The sequence below is a fragment of the Pituophis catenifer genome, unplaced genomic scaffold (assembly GCF_029215685.1).
Source record: "Pituophis catenifer annectens isolate HBS135680 unplaced genomic scaffold, rPitCat1.0.hap2 SCAF_13, whole genome shotgun sequence".
In the NCBI taxonomy this organism is placed as follows: domain Eukaryota; kingdom Metazoa; phylum Chordata; class Lepidosauria; order Squamata; family Colubridae; genus Pituophis; species Pituophis catenifer.
The window spans coordinates 23,550,869-23,567,603 of record NW_027256893.1 but is presented as its reverse complement, the minus strand read 5'-3'; the positions used below and the strand labels follow the sequence as shown (position 1 = coordinate 23,567,603).

At 46.3% G+C, this 16,735-nt stretch overlaps 1 protein-coding gene across 1 annotated transcript; it reads left to right on the top strand.

Moving 5' to 3' along the window:
* Nucleotides 1–2,620: 2,620 nt before the first annotated feature.
* ZDHHC7 (zinc finger DHHC-type palmitoyltransferase 7) lies at nucleotides 2,621–14,724 on the top strand. Its single transcript, XM_070952891.1, has 7 exons — nucleotides 2,621–2,785; nucleotides 6,219–6,541; nucleotides 7,105–7,229; nucleotides 9,829–9,925; nucleotides 10,805–10,886; nucleotides 12,579–12,709; nucleotides 12,886–14,724. Exons 2-7 carry the CDS (start codon nucleotides 6,236–6,238, stop codon nucleotides 13,063–13,065), a joined length of 921 nt encoding a protein of 306 aa, XP_070808992.1. The 5' UTR covers nucleotides 2,621–2,785; nucleotides 6,219–6,235; the 3' UTR covers nucleotides 13,066–14,724.
* The last annotated feature ends 2,011 nt before the right edge of the window (nucleotides 14,725–16,735 follow it).

Here is a 16,735-nt window from a genome sequence, read left to right as displayed (position 1 = left end):
GTATTATAGTAGCTCAGGAGGATTCCTTTCCTTTCCTTTCCTTTCCTTTCCTTTCCTTTCCTTTCCTTTCCTTTCCTTTCCTTTCCTTTCCTTTCCTTTCCTTTCCGTGCACACATAACACACGTGTTATTTTTTTGCGTAACACACGTGTGTGTTACTGCAGAAAGGAAAGCAATCCTTCTGGGGCTACCATAACACTCAACAAAATATACACTCGCTTGATCTTCCCATGTGTGAGTGGTGAAGTTGGTCGCCAGTTTCAAAGGTTTGGCTTCAGATTCGCACAAATGCTTCTGGACTTTCTTTACCTGTGGGCCTCTCTCCCTCCTTCAACAGAGTTGTTACCTTGCCTGCTCTGCTCACAGAGACCTAGAGAGATCTCTGTGACATCAGAACTTCACAAGGCCCTGCTGATGAGAACGCCTGTGGACCTGGGGCAGATCCCAGATCTGGAGAGCAGGAGCCCAACTGCCAGAATGTAACACCCACACACACACACACACCCCGCCATGCCCCATGACGTGGCTGGGGCAGGCCTTGGGTGGCCTGCAAATCTCTCCGTCCCCTTTCCATCTTCACGCCTAGAATATCTTCCGAATTTGTCAGGCGGAAGGGGACTGGCTCAAAGAGCCGATTGTAGGTATGTTGCAACTCGGAAACTCAAAGAAAAAAGAAGAAAAAAAAGCAGAAGGTAGCTTTAAGGCAGAGGGTAGGTTTGCTTCAGTCACAGCTGGTCCCCTCGCAGCCCTGGAAAAATATGTAACTTTAGGATGGCTTGGAATATTCAGTTACAGGCAGGTTCACCGTTAAGCGGGAGCGGAGCAACTGTGACCTTGGACGTGTAATACTTGGAATAAATAATCAAGAGGAGGTTTTAATTGGGCGCTTAGAAGCCGGCTGAACCTCCTGCAGCTGCTGCTTTTCCTGGACAATGAAAGACTGACTGGAGTTGGTTTCCTCCAAGACAGGGTATGTCTACTCAAAGGAGCATCCGTTTCCCCCCCCAAAAAAATCTTTGAAACGGTATCTGGACTGTAGACGACAATTTTGCATCATTGAGGTGGATGCTTTGTCCCTTGGGACCCTGGAATCGGTGGATTTTTACATTCTTATTTCTCTACAAAATATATTTTAGACGGATGGTCTTTTATTTCCCCTTGTCCTTTCCTTCCCTGCTTTTCGCTTAGAACTAGAGTCAGTTGAATTATTTGAAGGCACGGCTTGACTCGATTCTGGGAAAGTCCCCGCTCTTAACGTGGATCGGCTCATTTACGAGATGCCCGAAGTTACTTCACATTCTGTACTTTTGAATTATTCACTCTGGTTGACGTTATCGCCGTGCTCTTGAGTTTTTTGTTTGCGTTCTGGGCTGTTGAGAGAGAAGTCAACAGAGTTATTTTTTTGGGGGGGGGGGAGCCTTTCGTCTTTCTGCTCATTATGATTTTGCGTTTCATTAGCAATTTCTCTCGGATTTGCTGGCGTCCTTCCTTTTGCCTGTAGACCCTGGTCGTTTGGCTATGTACCGGCTACTGTGTCCCCCTGCTTTTTTAAGTTGCTTTAGGTTTTCCCGTTTAAAATAAAAGTAAATCAAATTAAAAAGATTGAGAGCAAGAATTGATATACCAGAACCCACAGCTATCCTCTAAAGGAGTGTTTCTCAACCTTGGTAGCTTGAAGATGGGTGGACTTTAACTCCCAGAATCCCCCAGCCAGCAGCGCTGGCTGGGGGATTCTGGGAGTTGAAGTCCACCCATCTTCAAGCTACCAAGGTTGAGAAACACTGCTCTAAATCAGGGGCCCCAACCTGTGGCCCACAGCGCTCTACTGCACCCCCCACGCTGGGCCACCAACACAGAAACCTTGGGGAACGCTGCTCTAAAAGTAGACCAAGAGAAATAAATAAAATGGTAAAAACATAAATGCTAAAATAACTTAGAAATGAAATTAATTTGCAGTTTAGTTAGAAGCATGGGAGATGAAATAATAGCAGAGCGACGAAAACTGACGGAAGCGGTGACTGACAAAGTAACTTTGGGGGGGGGGGGGGAAATGACCACAAATGGAAAGAAATATCTAACCTTACCCAGAGAAGAATGTATTTCATACTGGTAAAATAGAAACAACCTTTAGGGACCCAAGTCCCAAGCCTTTAAAAAAACCAACTTCAGCTGGGTGAATAATACCTAAAATAGAAGTTTTTAAACCCTGGCAAAAATGGTTCCGAGTCATCCTGGTTACCTTGTTCTGCATCAGTTGCAGAAGTTTCAAGCAGCCCCCGGACAGCGTGCATTCTGCCTTCCAGATGGGTCGTAACCTTCTGGAATATGGCAACGGCCTGCAGACAGCTGGCCAGCAAGAGAGCAGGGCAGATGGCCTGAATTTGACACTTCCCGAAACAGCTGGTGGCGGATAACACTGCCCATTAGCCACAATCTTCCTTCTTCCGAAGAATCAAAAGCCTCTCGCCATGACTCTCTCTCTCTCTCTCTCTCTCCTTTTCCCTTAGAGATTTCAGGATTTAATCCAGAGAAAGGGAGATGTTTGAACTTGACAAGTGAGCCCAGAGGTCAAAAGTGCTTCTCCAGGGAGCACCTGCTGTCATGTCCAGCAGATGTTCTGCCCTTGCCAGGTGATGCTTCACTTGCGTTTTCTCTCGGGCTGTACTGATTGTGACCAACACGCACTTCTATTTATGCCCGGATAGGTCACACCTGATATGACCGCGTGTGCATCGTAGAAGCCCAAAGGAACAGCAAGATGTCCGACTAACCGTTGTCCCTAACAGGTATGTATCATTTTTTACCCCCTAGCCCTTACAAACACCTACAGGCACCAATCTCCACGCCGCTTACCCAGCTTCCCGTTCACGAAGCTTTCTTCGGATAGTAGGCAGAGACAAAACGCGTGAAGTTAGTAAACTGGCCTCCACTGTTCAATTAGAAAGCCACGGAGGCGGGTCTTTTCCGTCAAATTTAGGGAAGTGAGATTGATAGATAACGTTTCAAACTGGAAGCACCACTAGAGATTCGTGGCCAGTTGCCACGCACACATGACTAGGCTGTTTTCTTTTTAAATTGCAGCTTCTTTTTTGGGGGGGGAGATGTATTTTCATTAAGAGTTCCCATTATTCATAGGCTAAGTATTTGATGGACATTTTTTCTCAGCTTTTGGTACGGTTCATGTTTTAAATCATTGCGGCATCTTACTGTTGACTTCCCTCTCATCGGTTCCCGTGTGTAGTTATTGCCTTTCTGCAACGAATGCAAAACCTGTTTATTTGATATTTCTCGTGACTGGGAAATCTAGACTTGACGTCCCAAGTTAGAAGCGTTTCATCTGCCATCCTTCTCCAAGATCAAACTCTCTTTGGTCTTGGCTAAGAGGATGCTGGCTAAGATACATGCACAAACTGCAATGCAGTATGCTTGAAGATTGCAGGTTGGACAAAAAGGAATATAGGCAATTTTGTAAAGCTGCAAAACAGTCGAGCCCTGTCTAAAATATTTGTGGTTTGAAAGAGATCCTTTTTTATGCAAAGGCTCTGTGCATCAGCTGAGATTGGAGTGATTTCCCCTCCACCCCAGACTAATGTTTGATCACATTTTTGGGATTTTCAACAAGTCAACCTCCTTTATGCTGTCTTTCCCCCCCCCCCTGCCTACAGCCAGTCTTTTAACTTACACAGCATCTTTGAAAAAAAACAAAACCAGGTTTTTGCTGCAGAATTGCTTCGTGGATTGAGATCTGAACCCTTTGCCAAAAATGAAAGTTTTTGTTTCCCTCATCTGGCTTTGTTTTTTTTTTTAAATCTTAACAGTAATCAAGTCCTTCTTAGGATGTTGTGTGGATGACTATTTTCCAAAGGCAAGATTAGAATCTTGTGCTGCTGCAGAATGCCATTTGTCAGCTGGATTCCTAAGGATCGCAAGCATTGGGGTGGTTCTGAGTGGATCCCTGATTCCTTCACCAGTATCAGTGAAAGAAGAATTTGCTACAGACCAGAGCCAGTTCAGGGTAGTGGTGAAGGGACCAGGCTACAAAACTGTGTGAGTTCTAGTTTTGCCTTAGGTGCCAAATCTCCTGGCTCAGCTTGGGCCAGTCCCTCAACCTCAGCCCTAGGAAGGAGGCAATGACAAACTGCTTTTGAAAAACCTCGCCAGCAAATGTGCAGGGACTTGTCCAGACAGTCTCTGAGTATCTTGAAAAGAAGAAAAAAAATAATTGAGGGGTAATTACTATCACAGGGACACGGTGGCTCAGTGGCTAAGACGCTGAGCTTGCCGATCGAAAGGTCGGCAGTTCAGCGGTTCGAATCCCTAGTGCCGCGTAACGGGGCAAGCTCCCGTCACTTGTCCCAGCTTCTGCCAACCTAACAGTTGGAAAGCACGTAAAAAATGCAAGTAGAAAAATAGGGACCACCTTTGGTGGGAAGGGAACAGCATTCCATGCGCCTTTGACGTTGAGTCATGCTGGCCACATGACCACGGAGACGTCTTCAGACAGCGCTGGCTCTTCAGCTTAGAAACGGAGATGAGCACCGCCTCCTAGAGTCAGGAACAACTAGCACATATGTGTGAGGGGAACCTTTACCTTTACCTTACTATCATCAGGTTAAGGCTGGACCTCTTCACAGGACCTTTGTCCCCTGTGAATAACAACAGTGAGGAAGAGGAGGTAGAATCAATCCCGCCTTTCTTCTGTCCTCCTTTCGTTGAGTTTGCATGGCCCAGGAATCCCGCCTTGATTGATGATAAATCAAGGATAATTACACATTGGTCAATGCACTTTTAAAACTGTGTTCATGTGTGCTGGTTTGTAAGGAGAAGGAAGCTGCCATTTGTGGGGAAACTGAGAAGCATCTGCTCGGATATCATCAAATCAATAGCAGGCTTTCAGCGCTGCCCTTCGCCATCGACGGTAATAGCACCGAATCAATAGGGATTTTAGGATGAAAAGGGTCTCTAGGATTTCTTGCCATTCTCGGCATTTGAGAGACTTAACACTGCAGCTGTTCCTCATACTTTGATTTCCCGTCCGAATCGCGGGGCGCTCCCTGGGAACTCCTTCCTTTCCCAAGCGAGCCGTGATTTAATGAGGCTGTTTGTGGCTTGACGAAGCTCCTTAGAACTTCACTCAAGACACCAAACAGGGGTTTTGCAAATGCTCCCCAGAAGTCTTCCGTGCGCAAGGAAAAGAGGAGGAGGACCAGGCAAACGGGGGCCAAGAGATGGATCCAAAGCAGAACTTTTTATTCCCCAGCGGCTGAATTTTCAAAAAAAAATAAAAAATAAAAATCCTAGGTAGAATTCCTACATGAAAGTAATTAATTGAAAGGGCCGTCTCATTTAGTACGGCTAAAGGTATTCAAACTTTCTACAAGGACAGCATTAAGCCACTGAAGTCCAACAATGGGTCCGTCAGGATTGATTGAGCCTCCTCTTGTAAGGTTCCTCCTCCAAGGTTTTACACTTGAGAAGCCAGTCCGAAAGAACTGCCAGGAACGAAAGGGCCGTGAAAAGAGAGGAAGATTTTAATTTTATGGGGTCCTTGGTGCTCTCTGAGCTTGGTTGGTCAGTGATGATGTTACCTATTTTGAGTAACGAAACATCTGCAAGAAAACAATCAAGCATCAAGGGCACCACAATCTCCTCCTCCTCCTCCTCTTCACCTCTCTCCCTTCTAGCACTGATTATGTTATTTAATTAGGTAAGGAAACATCTGCAAGAAAGCAACCAAGCTCAGCGAACACCAAGGAGCCCACAGTCATCTCCCCCGCCTTCTCTTCCTCCTCCTCCTCCAAACCTCTCTCCCTTCTAGCACTGATTATGTTATTTAATTGGGTAAGGAGATGTCTGCAAGAAAACAGGCAAGTTCAGAGAACACCACAGACCCCTCGTTTCAACTCTGAGCTCCAACAGTGCTTTAATTTTATTTATATTTCAACAGCTGACTTGAGAACTTCTAGAAGTTCTTCTAGGCAGCCAGAATAATGCCGGGGGGGAAAAAAAACCTGATTGACCCGTAGGATCTTAAATATTTGGCCTTCTGAGTCTGTTGAGATCAACCTTGGGTACATCAATTCTGGAGTCCTTCCTTATGGCGTTTGACTTGCCTCGTTTGAATTAGAACAGGATGGGCTGTTCGCCATCCCTTGACAACGGAAGATGTGCCGTCTAGGAGCCTTGGTGCACAGCTACTCGCTGGTTATTTTCCCACAGGGCCAGTCTGGAAAACCATGCAGTCATCCGGGCACAGGTTGCGTGAAGTTGAGCACCATCCACTTCTTGCCGAGAACGACTGCTACGATTCGTCGTCATCCGAGTGCGACGCGGGAGATCGCCTTTGGTTCATCCGCGACAGCTGCGGGATGGTCTGCGCAGTGATGACTTGGCTTCTGGTGGTCTACGCCGACTTCGTGGTCACCTTCGTCATGCTGCTGCCTTCCAAAGACTTCTGGTACTCCCTGGTCAACGGAGTCCTCTTCAACGGCTTGGCTGTGCTGGCGTTGTCTTCTCACCTAAGAACCATGCTGACGGATCCAGTGAGTATGGAGACCAACAGTTTTGGATGCCACGCAGAGGAGTCTTTCTTGAGCACGTGGAGTCACACTTCCTATAATCCCACAGGTCTAGGACAAGTCGCTGCAGCCAACACGCCATGGCCAACTCACCAGGGGACAGTTTGCTATGGCCAACTCGCCACGGAACAAAACTTACATAATATTGAAGAAATGGTGGAATAGAATCATTGAAGGAAGGATGCAAAAGGAAGGACAAAATGATATCTGAATGACAATGATTACAATATTTTTAAAATTATTTTAAATAAATATATTGGGTGAATTGTCCTGTGGCGGGTTGACGAAGGCAAGTTGGCCAACGCAAGTTGCCCATAGTGAGTTGTCCATGCTGAATTGGCAACAGTGAGTTGGATGTAGTAAGCTGGCCGTGGTGATTTGTCCCATTCCGAATCCCACAGCCAATGCAGCCTTGGGGATTTTGGGAACTGAAGGGCGGCCCATTTGGAGAACATGAGATCGAGGAGTCCACTGTAAATAAGTAGCCTCCTCCTGAATCACTGAGCTCTGTCTTTCTGGCTTTTTAGGGTGCTGTCCCCAAAGGAAATGCTACAAAAGAATACATGGAGAGTTTGCAGCTGAAACCAGGGGAAGTCATCTACAAGTGCCCCAAATGTTGCAGCGTGAAGCCAGAACGTGCCCATCACTGCAGGTATCTGTCACGCTGCCCTTGATTTGCTCTGAAACCAGCATATAGTACATAAGTTGAGGATCTTGTGGCGCAGTGGTTAGAGAGCAGTACTGCAGGCTACTTCTGTTGACTGCCGGCTGCCTGCAATTTGGCAGTTCGAATCTCACCAGGCTCAAGGTTGACTCAGCCTTCCACCCTTCCGAGATCAGTAAAATGAGGACCCAGATTATTGGGGGCAATAGGCTGACTCTGTAAATCGCTTAAGAGAGGGCTGTAAAGCACTGTGAAGCGGTATATAAGTCTAAAGGCTATTTTTCTGCCCCAGCTCCGGATTTCTGAGGATATTGACACACACCAACGGTCCTTATCAAATTTATTAAGTAGCAAAAGTAAACCAAAGTCCGGCAAAGGTTGGCAACCAGCCCAGAAAACAAAATACGATAAGACTTTTTCAAAAATGCTCTTATAATTGCAAATTGTTTCCAGCAAGAAACTTACTAACGGCGCGTGACTTAAATAGGCTAAGGGAGTGGCCAATTATCCTCAAGCCTTACTCTCGAGTAGACCTCCTCCTCCTGAGTAGCCACTCCTGCCTTTTGGCAGCCCTGCGTGCTCGAGCATTGAGGAGAGGCTCCTTCACTTCGCTCTCTCCACTTGAAGGAGCCTCTGGAGGTTCTGAAGGCCCTGGCTGAGTCTCTGCCTCTGGCACCACATCCTCTTCAGCCTCCTCGCTGTCCGACGTGAGTGCCGGTTGCGCAGGCTGTTGGCGCAACACCACACCAGCCTCCTCGTTGGGATCAGCCACGATCCGCGCAGGCCGCTGGCGGGCCACAACAGCTATTGCTATTGCTATCCTCTCCATCCGGTTAGAACTGAGGTGTGAATTCCTTTCACCATTGCTACCCTGAGGTCCCATCAGCCTAGTCTTCTTTCAAAGGAGCTTCTCTCCTAGTGTGGAGCTTCTCAATCGCCCAGGTCATGGTTATCCCAAAGATGCTTTTTTTCCCCCCCAAAGGCAGCTGAACTTTTTCTTTGAAATTCGTTTCGCTTCTCATCCAAGAAGCTTCTTCAGTTCTCCAGAATTCTGTTCTGATTGATTGATTGATAGTGATGGGTGGTCCTTGCCCCAAGCACTGTTTTAAACCCTCGCCCTGTTTCCCTGACCCATAATAGCTTTTTTCCCTGGGAGTCGCTTTCTCAAAACAGACTGCTCCCCCATGTTTTCCGTGGCTTCTGCAGTCCCAGAAGTATGGATCAGGGTCATTCCTGTTCCAAGCTCTCTCTCTCTCTCTCTCTCTCTCTCTCTCTCCTTTGTGCTCAGCAAGAGAGCACGAGGGGGCTGTTTCCTAGGTGCTGCCTTCTTGAGCGCAGCTGCTGCTTCGGTTTGGCTCAGCCCCCCCCCCTCCCCTTCAGCCCCCGACCGTTTGAAACGGAGGATTCCTACAAATGTGGGAGGCTGGGGGAGGCAGGGAGCCCTCGGTGCCTCCGAAAAAGGCAGTAGAGGGCTTGTTGGCCTTCATAAAGCAGGCTCTTTTTCCAGACTCAACTACACGAGCGCCCTTTTTGAAAGACAGATGAAAATGCTGCCTCTCCTCCCAACCCTGCCCCAGTCTGGCAGCCCCCCCCATCCCCCCAATGTTAATTGACTCTGCAGGAAGACTAAAGCTACTTTGATTGAGAGAATAGAATAGAATAGAATTCTTTATTGGCCAAGTGTGATTGGACGCACAAGGAATTTGTCTTTGAGACCAACTCTCCACTCCGTAGAGCAGGATAGAAAAGGTGTAACATCTGACAAGCCTGATTTTCAGTCTTAGGCGTATGTTGTGACTGCAGAAGATCTTTTTTTCATTTTGAAGAATGCTGTTCTAGCTTTCTCTATCCTTGTCTTTACTTCACTTTTGCTTCTCATCCCACCCACTTTGAGAACTGAAGAAGCTTCTTGGATGAGAAGCAAAGCGCTTTCAAGGAGAAAAAAAACCCCCCAAAAAGTCCAGTTGCATTTTGGAAGGCACTTTTGCGACAACCATGACTTGGATGGTTGAGAATCTCCATAGATGTTTGACCTCCAAGGTCCAGTTCTTTGATTCTGTGAGTGAACTGTATCTCCTCTTCCTTTTGATACTTCAGTGAATTAAGGAGGCATTTGCCTGAGCCACTTCTGAATGTTATCTCATTTCTCAGAACTTAAAAAAAAGAATACTTCACCCCCTTTTTGTCCAGTTGAGGGTCCTTCCTTATCCCCATCAAGCTCTTCTTCCTGACTCTCTACCACTTGGGAGCCAAGCAAAGTTCTTGGATTCTCCACTTCAGCCTTGTTCCAAAGAAGGCTTGTGGCCAGCTGCCACGCTATAATCTTCACTCCTATCAGAAATACCCTGATACGATACAGACCTGATCTATTTTCCAGCGTTTCTCCTAGAGGGAGATGAGCGGTTCAGAAATACGAAATATAAATTAATAAAGTTTTGTCCGGTTCCTAAAAGAGGAAATAGATCTGGCTTGTTTGCTGTATGCAAATACCTTGGATTTTCAAAGAAACGGGTTCTTTGCTGGGTTCTATACTTTCAACTCCAAAAGGCACATAACGTTTTTTTCCCCCCCTTTTAAATCCCATCAGTATTTGCAAACGATGCATTCGGAAGATGGATCATCACTGTCCGTGGGTTAACAACTGCGTAGGGGAAAGGAACCAGAGGTTTTTTGTGCTTTTTACTGTGAGTAGGCATTGTGATTTCGTTTGTCGCAAATCGGGGAAGAGGGAGGAACGTTAGCGGAACATTTAAATTTGCAAGTCAGAATATTGGTGGCGTTTTAATGCCGACTTCACCTCCTTGGTGGATGGTGCCTGCCTTGTGAAAGATGTTCTATCTCTGTACCCTTTTGGCTTTTTCTCACATCTTCCTTGGGTTAGAAATGGAAGCTGAGCTTTTTCATTTTGCTGTTTGAACTTGGGAGGGGGAGGAGGGGCGTCTTCTGATTAGCTCTGTTCCTTTTATTTTATTTTATTTTTGATAGGCATAGTTGGCATTTAATTTTTGTTCTAAGCTGCCTCAAATCATTGTGGAATCAGAGAAGCTCCCAAAATGGAGAAATTAAATCAGGGGTGTCAAAATCAAGGCCTGTGAGGTGCTTAGATCTGGCCCATGCGGCTGCCCTGGAAACAGCGAAGGAACCGGTCCGCGGTGCCTCTGCCAGCAAAAACAGAGCTTGGGAGGGCTGCACGCGGCCCGCCCGGGCTCAGTTAGCGGCCACGATGGCCCCCGCCATCTGCCAGGAAAAACGGAGCTCATGGAGGCCACATGCCCTGCCCCCCGGCTCTGTTTTCACTGGTAGAGAGCTGCAGGAGGCCGTCACAGCTGAAAACGGAGCCAGAACAAGTAATGTCGAGCTGGACACGCCCACACCCACCTTGGCCATGCCCACCCTTGGCCCTCCCGAGGTCAAACACAATCCTGATGCGGCCCTTAATAAAATCGAGTTTGACACCCCTGAAATAAATGAAGATAGATGAGAAATAAAGGAAGGAGACACGCGATCGCGTTGAAGAATGTGCCTTCCGAAGATTGATGCCTGCATCTTCCCTTTTTTTCCAGATGTACATAGCTCTAATTTCAGCTCATGCCCTCATCCTCTGTGGATTTCAGTTCTTTTCCTGCGTCCGAGATCAGTGGATTGGTAAGCGAGCACATGGCCTTTGACTGATTTATTTTAAGCACGCCTAAATCGCTTCGTCTAGTAGAACGGTTCAGGTGCCGTCAGACCGTAAAGGAACATTGGTGCAAATCTGAAACCGTGGAAGGATTTTAAGTAGCCCTTTACTTGACAGTGGCATCCATCAATAAAAAGCAGGGAAAACTGCACCAGAATGATTAAAGCTGTACCAAAGCCAAATCATGCCTTACAAAGAGAAATAATTCCAAAACAAATAATTAAAATTTGGGATCTAATGTGATTAAATAAGGGACCTTCTCACTCTACTGGACAAGAGCCATTGTCTTTTTCAAGCTGATCTCCAGAGCTGGAGTAGTTTTGGAAAATGGATCTTAAGGCAAGAAATTTTAAGGTAGTTCGATTTTCTGGGAGAAGACTATTTTGTGAAAATCTAGATGCCCAACGGTTGAGAAGCCTGAAAATCGAAAATTGGCCATTGAGTATTCAAACGATGGGAGTCTTGGGAGGTATCCACATTATTTTGCTTCCTGAAGAAAACTGCTTGGCGCGTTTCCAAAAGAGCATTTTGTTGAGTGCTCGGGTGACATCTTCCAACCGACCGATGTTTTTGGGAGTTTTGTTTTCAAAATAATTGCCTTTTTGAATTATGCATGGGAGTGCAGCGTGGGCGATGCTTAGATCGTGCTGCGGGAGACAACACAACCTATCTGTGTTACATTTTGTAGTATCAGGGTGCACACATATGGCGCTGGAATTGCAAGGGTTAAACCCCCCCATGTCTTGTTCAACATGATGGTCGGAGATGGCCAGCCTGCTTTCTCGGATATTTTGCAGGCAGCCATGAAAATATAATTCCTCAAATTCCATCTCAGCAGATGGCTGGCCTTATCTCGCCTTAGTAGGAATTAGCTGGGTCAGGCCTGATTATTAGTTGGATAGGAAGCCACTAGCAAATCCCAGGCTGTAAGGTTAGATTAGGACAAGGTTTTTCAACCATGTCAGCTTGAAGACAAGTGGACTTCAACTCCCAGAATCCCCCTGGCTGGAGAATACTGGGAGTTGAAGTCCAAGTTGCCGAGGTTGAGAAAGACTCGATTAGGAAGTCAAAAATGCTTCCTGAAGTTTTCAGGAGTCCACCTTAAATTGAAGGAAGTTTTTGAAGCCCTAAAATAGGAATGTCACCCTCCCAGACCAGTAGGAATCTCCTAAACTGTCTGGTCAACATATGTAATATATTTCCATTCTCTATGACTCCCCATTCAACATGCCTATCCCTCCAGTATATTGTACAATGTTTTTGGGCCTTCTATGAATGCAGGCTTTTTTGTATTTGCTTCCAACCATGTGCAAGTCAGTTTTGAATTCTACCTCACAGTTCCCTTTTATTTGGACTGGCTAATTATTCCAAAAAGACTCGTGGATGTGATTGTTCTGAATTGAAACTTAATTTTTCCTTCCTCCTCTCCTTCCTTCCTTCCCCCTCTCCTTCCTTCCTTGTTTCCTTCCTCCTCTCCTTCTTCCCCTCCTTTCTTCCCCCACTCCTTCCTTCCTTCTTTCTTCCTCTCCTTCCTCTCTCTCTTCCTCCCCTCCCTTCCTTCTTCCTCTCCTTTCTCTCTCTCTCTCCTTCCTTCCTTCTTTCTTCCTCTCCCTCTCTCTCGCCTGCCTGCCTTCCTTCCTTCCTTCATTCCTTCCCAGAATGCAGTAACTTCTCCCCGCCCGTGACGGTCATCCTGCTGATCTTCTTGTGCCTTGAAGGGTTTCTGTTTCTGACGTTCACTGCTGTGATGTTCGGCACCCAGATCCATTCAATATGCAATGATGAAACGGTAAGCCGTTCCCCCCCCCAACATCACCACCACCCTCAGGTTGCAAGTTGGACCTGCCTTTCTCACAACCTCTCCCCCTCCACTCCACTCCAGCTGAGACCTTGAATCTCGGCTCCCACCCCCACCCCCACCCCCAAGTTTGCAGAGTTTCACCCAAGGCCCCCATTAACTTGCAGGAGATCGAAAGGCTGAAGAGCGAGAAGCCCACGTGGGAACGGAGGCTGTGCTGGGAAGGGATGAAGTCGGTCTTTGGGGGACAACCGTCTCTGCTGTGGATAAATCCTTTCGCTGGATTCCGAATCCGGAGACTCCTGTTGATGAGGGCCAAGAAAGGAGCGCCTGAGTTTTCTGTCTGAGCCTGCCCAATCATGCTGAAACCCACACGAGGCGTTCGTTGTATTTATTGGGGGAGGGCAAGACGGGAAAAAAGCCACAACCTGGGGCCAGTGGACTTTTAACAAACATACCGAACAAACATTTTGCTTGTAGCAAGCAGAGTTTTATACCTTTATAACCTCCGACGTCTCGCTCTCGGAACGCGGAATGCGGCCACGCCTGTCTTTCGTTGAGCAGAACGAACCAAACGCCAGGGGAAAAGGGACAGTTACGCCGAGGAAGTCCAAATAGCATCTCCACTGCGGTTACGTGATTTTAGAGGGACTGCGTAGGCTTTTTTTTTTTTTTTTCTTCATTTTTCGCCAGATCTCTACATTTAGGAATCTGTGAGGTTTCCTCTTTTTTTTTTCCTTTGATTTCTCCTCTTTTGAAAAGACTGTTCCTGGAGCCACCATTGTCAATCATGAGACACTGTTGTCAGTCATGAGACACCGTCAATCATGAGACGCCGTTGTCAATCACAGGACATGCTGGAAACGGCTAGCCAAACCCAATCTCCGAAACGAAAAGTTTTCAGGATGGTTTCTGGTGCCATGCTGTCCTTTTCCTCTTTGCCCCAACAAGGCCCGTGAGCTGTGTTAGGGTGGGTGATTATCTCACACGGCTTCTGATTCTCCCACCAGAGAACCCAAAGCTTGCCAGGGAGAGGTCTCAAAATTTCCTCACCTCACCAGATCATTCCATTTTAGGTTCAGTATCAGTTCAAGTGCTAAATAGGAAACAACCATACGAACAAGTACCGTCTGCTTGTGGATGCTTGGCTCAAATGGCTGATTTTGTCCGCAATTTGAGGGAAGTCCTCTGCTGTTTGAGGAGGCCGAGAATGGATTTTAAAGAAAGGCAACGGAAGTCAAAACCTCTCAAAGTCGGCAAACTCTCCGTTGTCTCTTTCATGTCACTGCATCAGGTTTTGTCAAATAGACCGGTAGGTTTTTCAAAAAGTCCTTCTCTCTCCCCCCCCCCCCCTCCTCAGCACTGGAAGTGGTGCTAGGGACTCAGGAAACCGGTCATTGGAAAGGGAGTGTCTTCTGAAGCTCAGCAGAAGTTAGTCTGGAAGGTCATCCATCAGACGTCCCTCAAGCCACTCCATTTGTTTTTGAAGAAGCTGCCTTAGATCCCAAGACTACAGGTAGTCCTTGACTTGACATTCGTTTAGTAACCCATGGCTGGCTGGGGAATTCTAGGAAGTTGAGCTCCAGGTGTCTTAAAAGTTGCCAAGGTTGAGATACATTATAAGAAGGGAAGGTCCTTAAGAGGTTGAAAAATGCTGCAATTAAGGAAATACTCACGAAAGGCAGGTGGGCATTTAACTCCACGTAGGATTCAGATCGGTCGTGAAATTCCACTTGTTTCCTAATGGTAATTATGCTTAAATTATGCTTAAAGTAAAAAAAAAGAGAGAGAGAGAGAGAGAGATCACCCCCCTCCCCATGCAGCCTCCTTGTAACCAGAAGACTCAGTACAACTCTTGAGTATGTATGTGTATCCTGATTTTTTATATATATATAAAAAAAACCTAGCTTCTTAACTCTAATAGGGATGAGTTCTTTTTGTTCTGTAATGGCATCGCATGCTTCTACCCCCTTAGCTGGGCATCTACAGAGGGCGGCAGGAGGATACCCGCGTGATGAAGGTGTCGCACGAATGTTGGCGCTTAATGTGCTTGTGTGTCCAAGGTTGAGATACAAGTTCACCAGAACTGCATTTGCACAACGAGGTTTATGGATTAAGGAGGGCTTGGGGTGGACACCCCCGAGTCTGTGGTTGACCTCTCAGAGAAGATTTTGACTTGAGTGAAGTTCTCCAAGTGTAGATGAAGCATATTAGATTTTTTAATTGTGTAATGGGTTTTACTCGTAAGGTTCTTAATTTTCGGCCAAAGGGTATAATTCTTTTAAATTTTTAAATTTTGTATTGGATGTTTTTTACTTGGCTGTGCACCGCCCTGAGTCCACCAGGAGAAGGGCAGTATACAAATTTAAATAAAATAAATAAATAAAATAAATCTGGGGGGCAGCATGGTGGCTCAGTGGTCGAAGACGCTGGGCTAGTGAGCTGGAAAGTTGGCAGCCCAGGCTCGAGACCCGAGTGCCACATGATGACGTGAGCTCGCTCCAGCTCCTGCCAACCTAGGAGTTTGAAAGCATGCGAATGCGAGTAAATAAATAGGTACCACTTCGGTGGGAAGGGAACAGAGCTCCATGATGTCATGTTGGCCACATGACTGTGGAAATGTCTTCGGACAACGCTGGCTCAATGGCCTTGAAACGGAGATGAGAACATCCCCCCTATAGAGTCAGCAACAAGTAGCAGAGTAAAGTTCTGTAGGAACCCCTTTTTACCTTAGCATTTAGACAGAGGTAAGTGTAACGGGCTTAGACCCACGTTGTCGTCTTGAGTTGAAGGCCGTAGAGTGTGACTCTTCCGATGAAGGTAGCTGGCATTGGCTCCTATCACTCGTATTGGATCTCTGTTCTTGTGGATGACCCTCGCCTGAAACCCAGTCTTCTCATTTGCCCGTGGATTTTGGCAAGACCAACCTTTGGCTCACCTCGCTGCTTGTTGTATAGTGCCTTACCTTTTTTTGTGAGTTGGGTTGCATGTTTATAAGAGATGTCCAAAGAGAGTGCTGTTATTGTAAGAGCCTCTCCTAACATCCTTCCTGGGGCATGTCAGCATTTAAAAATATTACAGAATTGATGGAACTCAGGTGAGGAAGAAGAGAGGCAAAACCTCAGGTGTGTCCTTCGGTATGTTTTTATAGACGATGTAGGTGTTTCTTCTTTCGCAAGCCAAATCTAGTGGTTCTTCTCCTTTCTGAGAGAACTTGGTCTACCAGTATGTCTACCATGGTGTTAAGGAGGATGCCAATCCTCCATTCTTAAGAAGGCATGTCAGGCTAATAAGCCTATAAAGATATCCATGAATATTTTCCCTGATATCGGTTGGTACTGCCTGCCATTTTTAACATCTGCCGTGCAGAAGAAATATTGCCCGTTGCAAGTGACCGGGGCCTTAGTTAGGGGTAAAATATTTAGCATTTACAGAATCCAGCCACGGAGCGCTTGGTACATCTTAGCAAACTCTTCTTGGTCATATAAACACAATGTAGGCAGTTCAGTCTTACTTTGAAGTTAATCCTGGAGGAAACCGCCCATGGAAGAAAATGCAACACAAGATAGAAAGGTGAAAAAAGGAGCCAGTTCAAGATCCGTTGTGGTTTCAGTTCTACCGTTTGAGAATTAGGTATATCGACCTTTAAGGACCTCACTCATATATAGGCCGCCTCTGGTGGGACTGTCCTTCTGAAACTCAGCAGATCATGTTTAAACATCTGATTATGTCTTCTGATTTAGCAAATATGTGTGTGGAATGGATGGAAACGAAGTTCCTTGGTTTTCAGATCCTTGTTCTGTTGTAATTTTTTTTATATAAAAATGTGGAATAAAGTTAACTGATTGGAGCTTTGTTGACTAGCACCAGGCAAATGGCAGATTTGATTTACTCTATGGGTGTGGAGACATTGCTCCAAGGGAAGAGAGCACAAAGTCCCCAGGTTCATACCATGTCTGTCTCTGACCACAAAATCATTGATGGAGCCCACCAGGAGAGAGAATATGGGTTGACTTA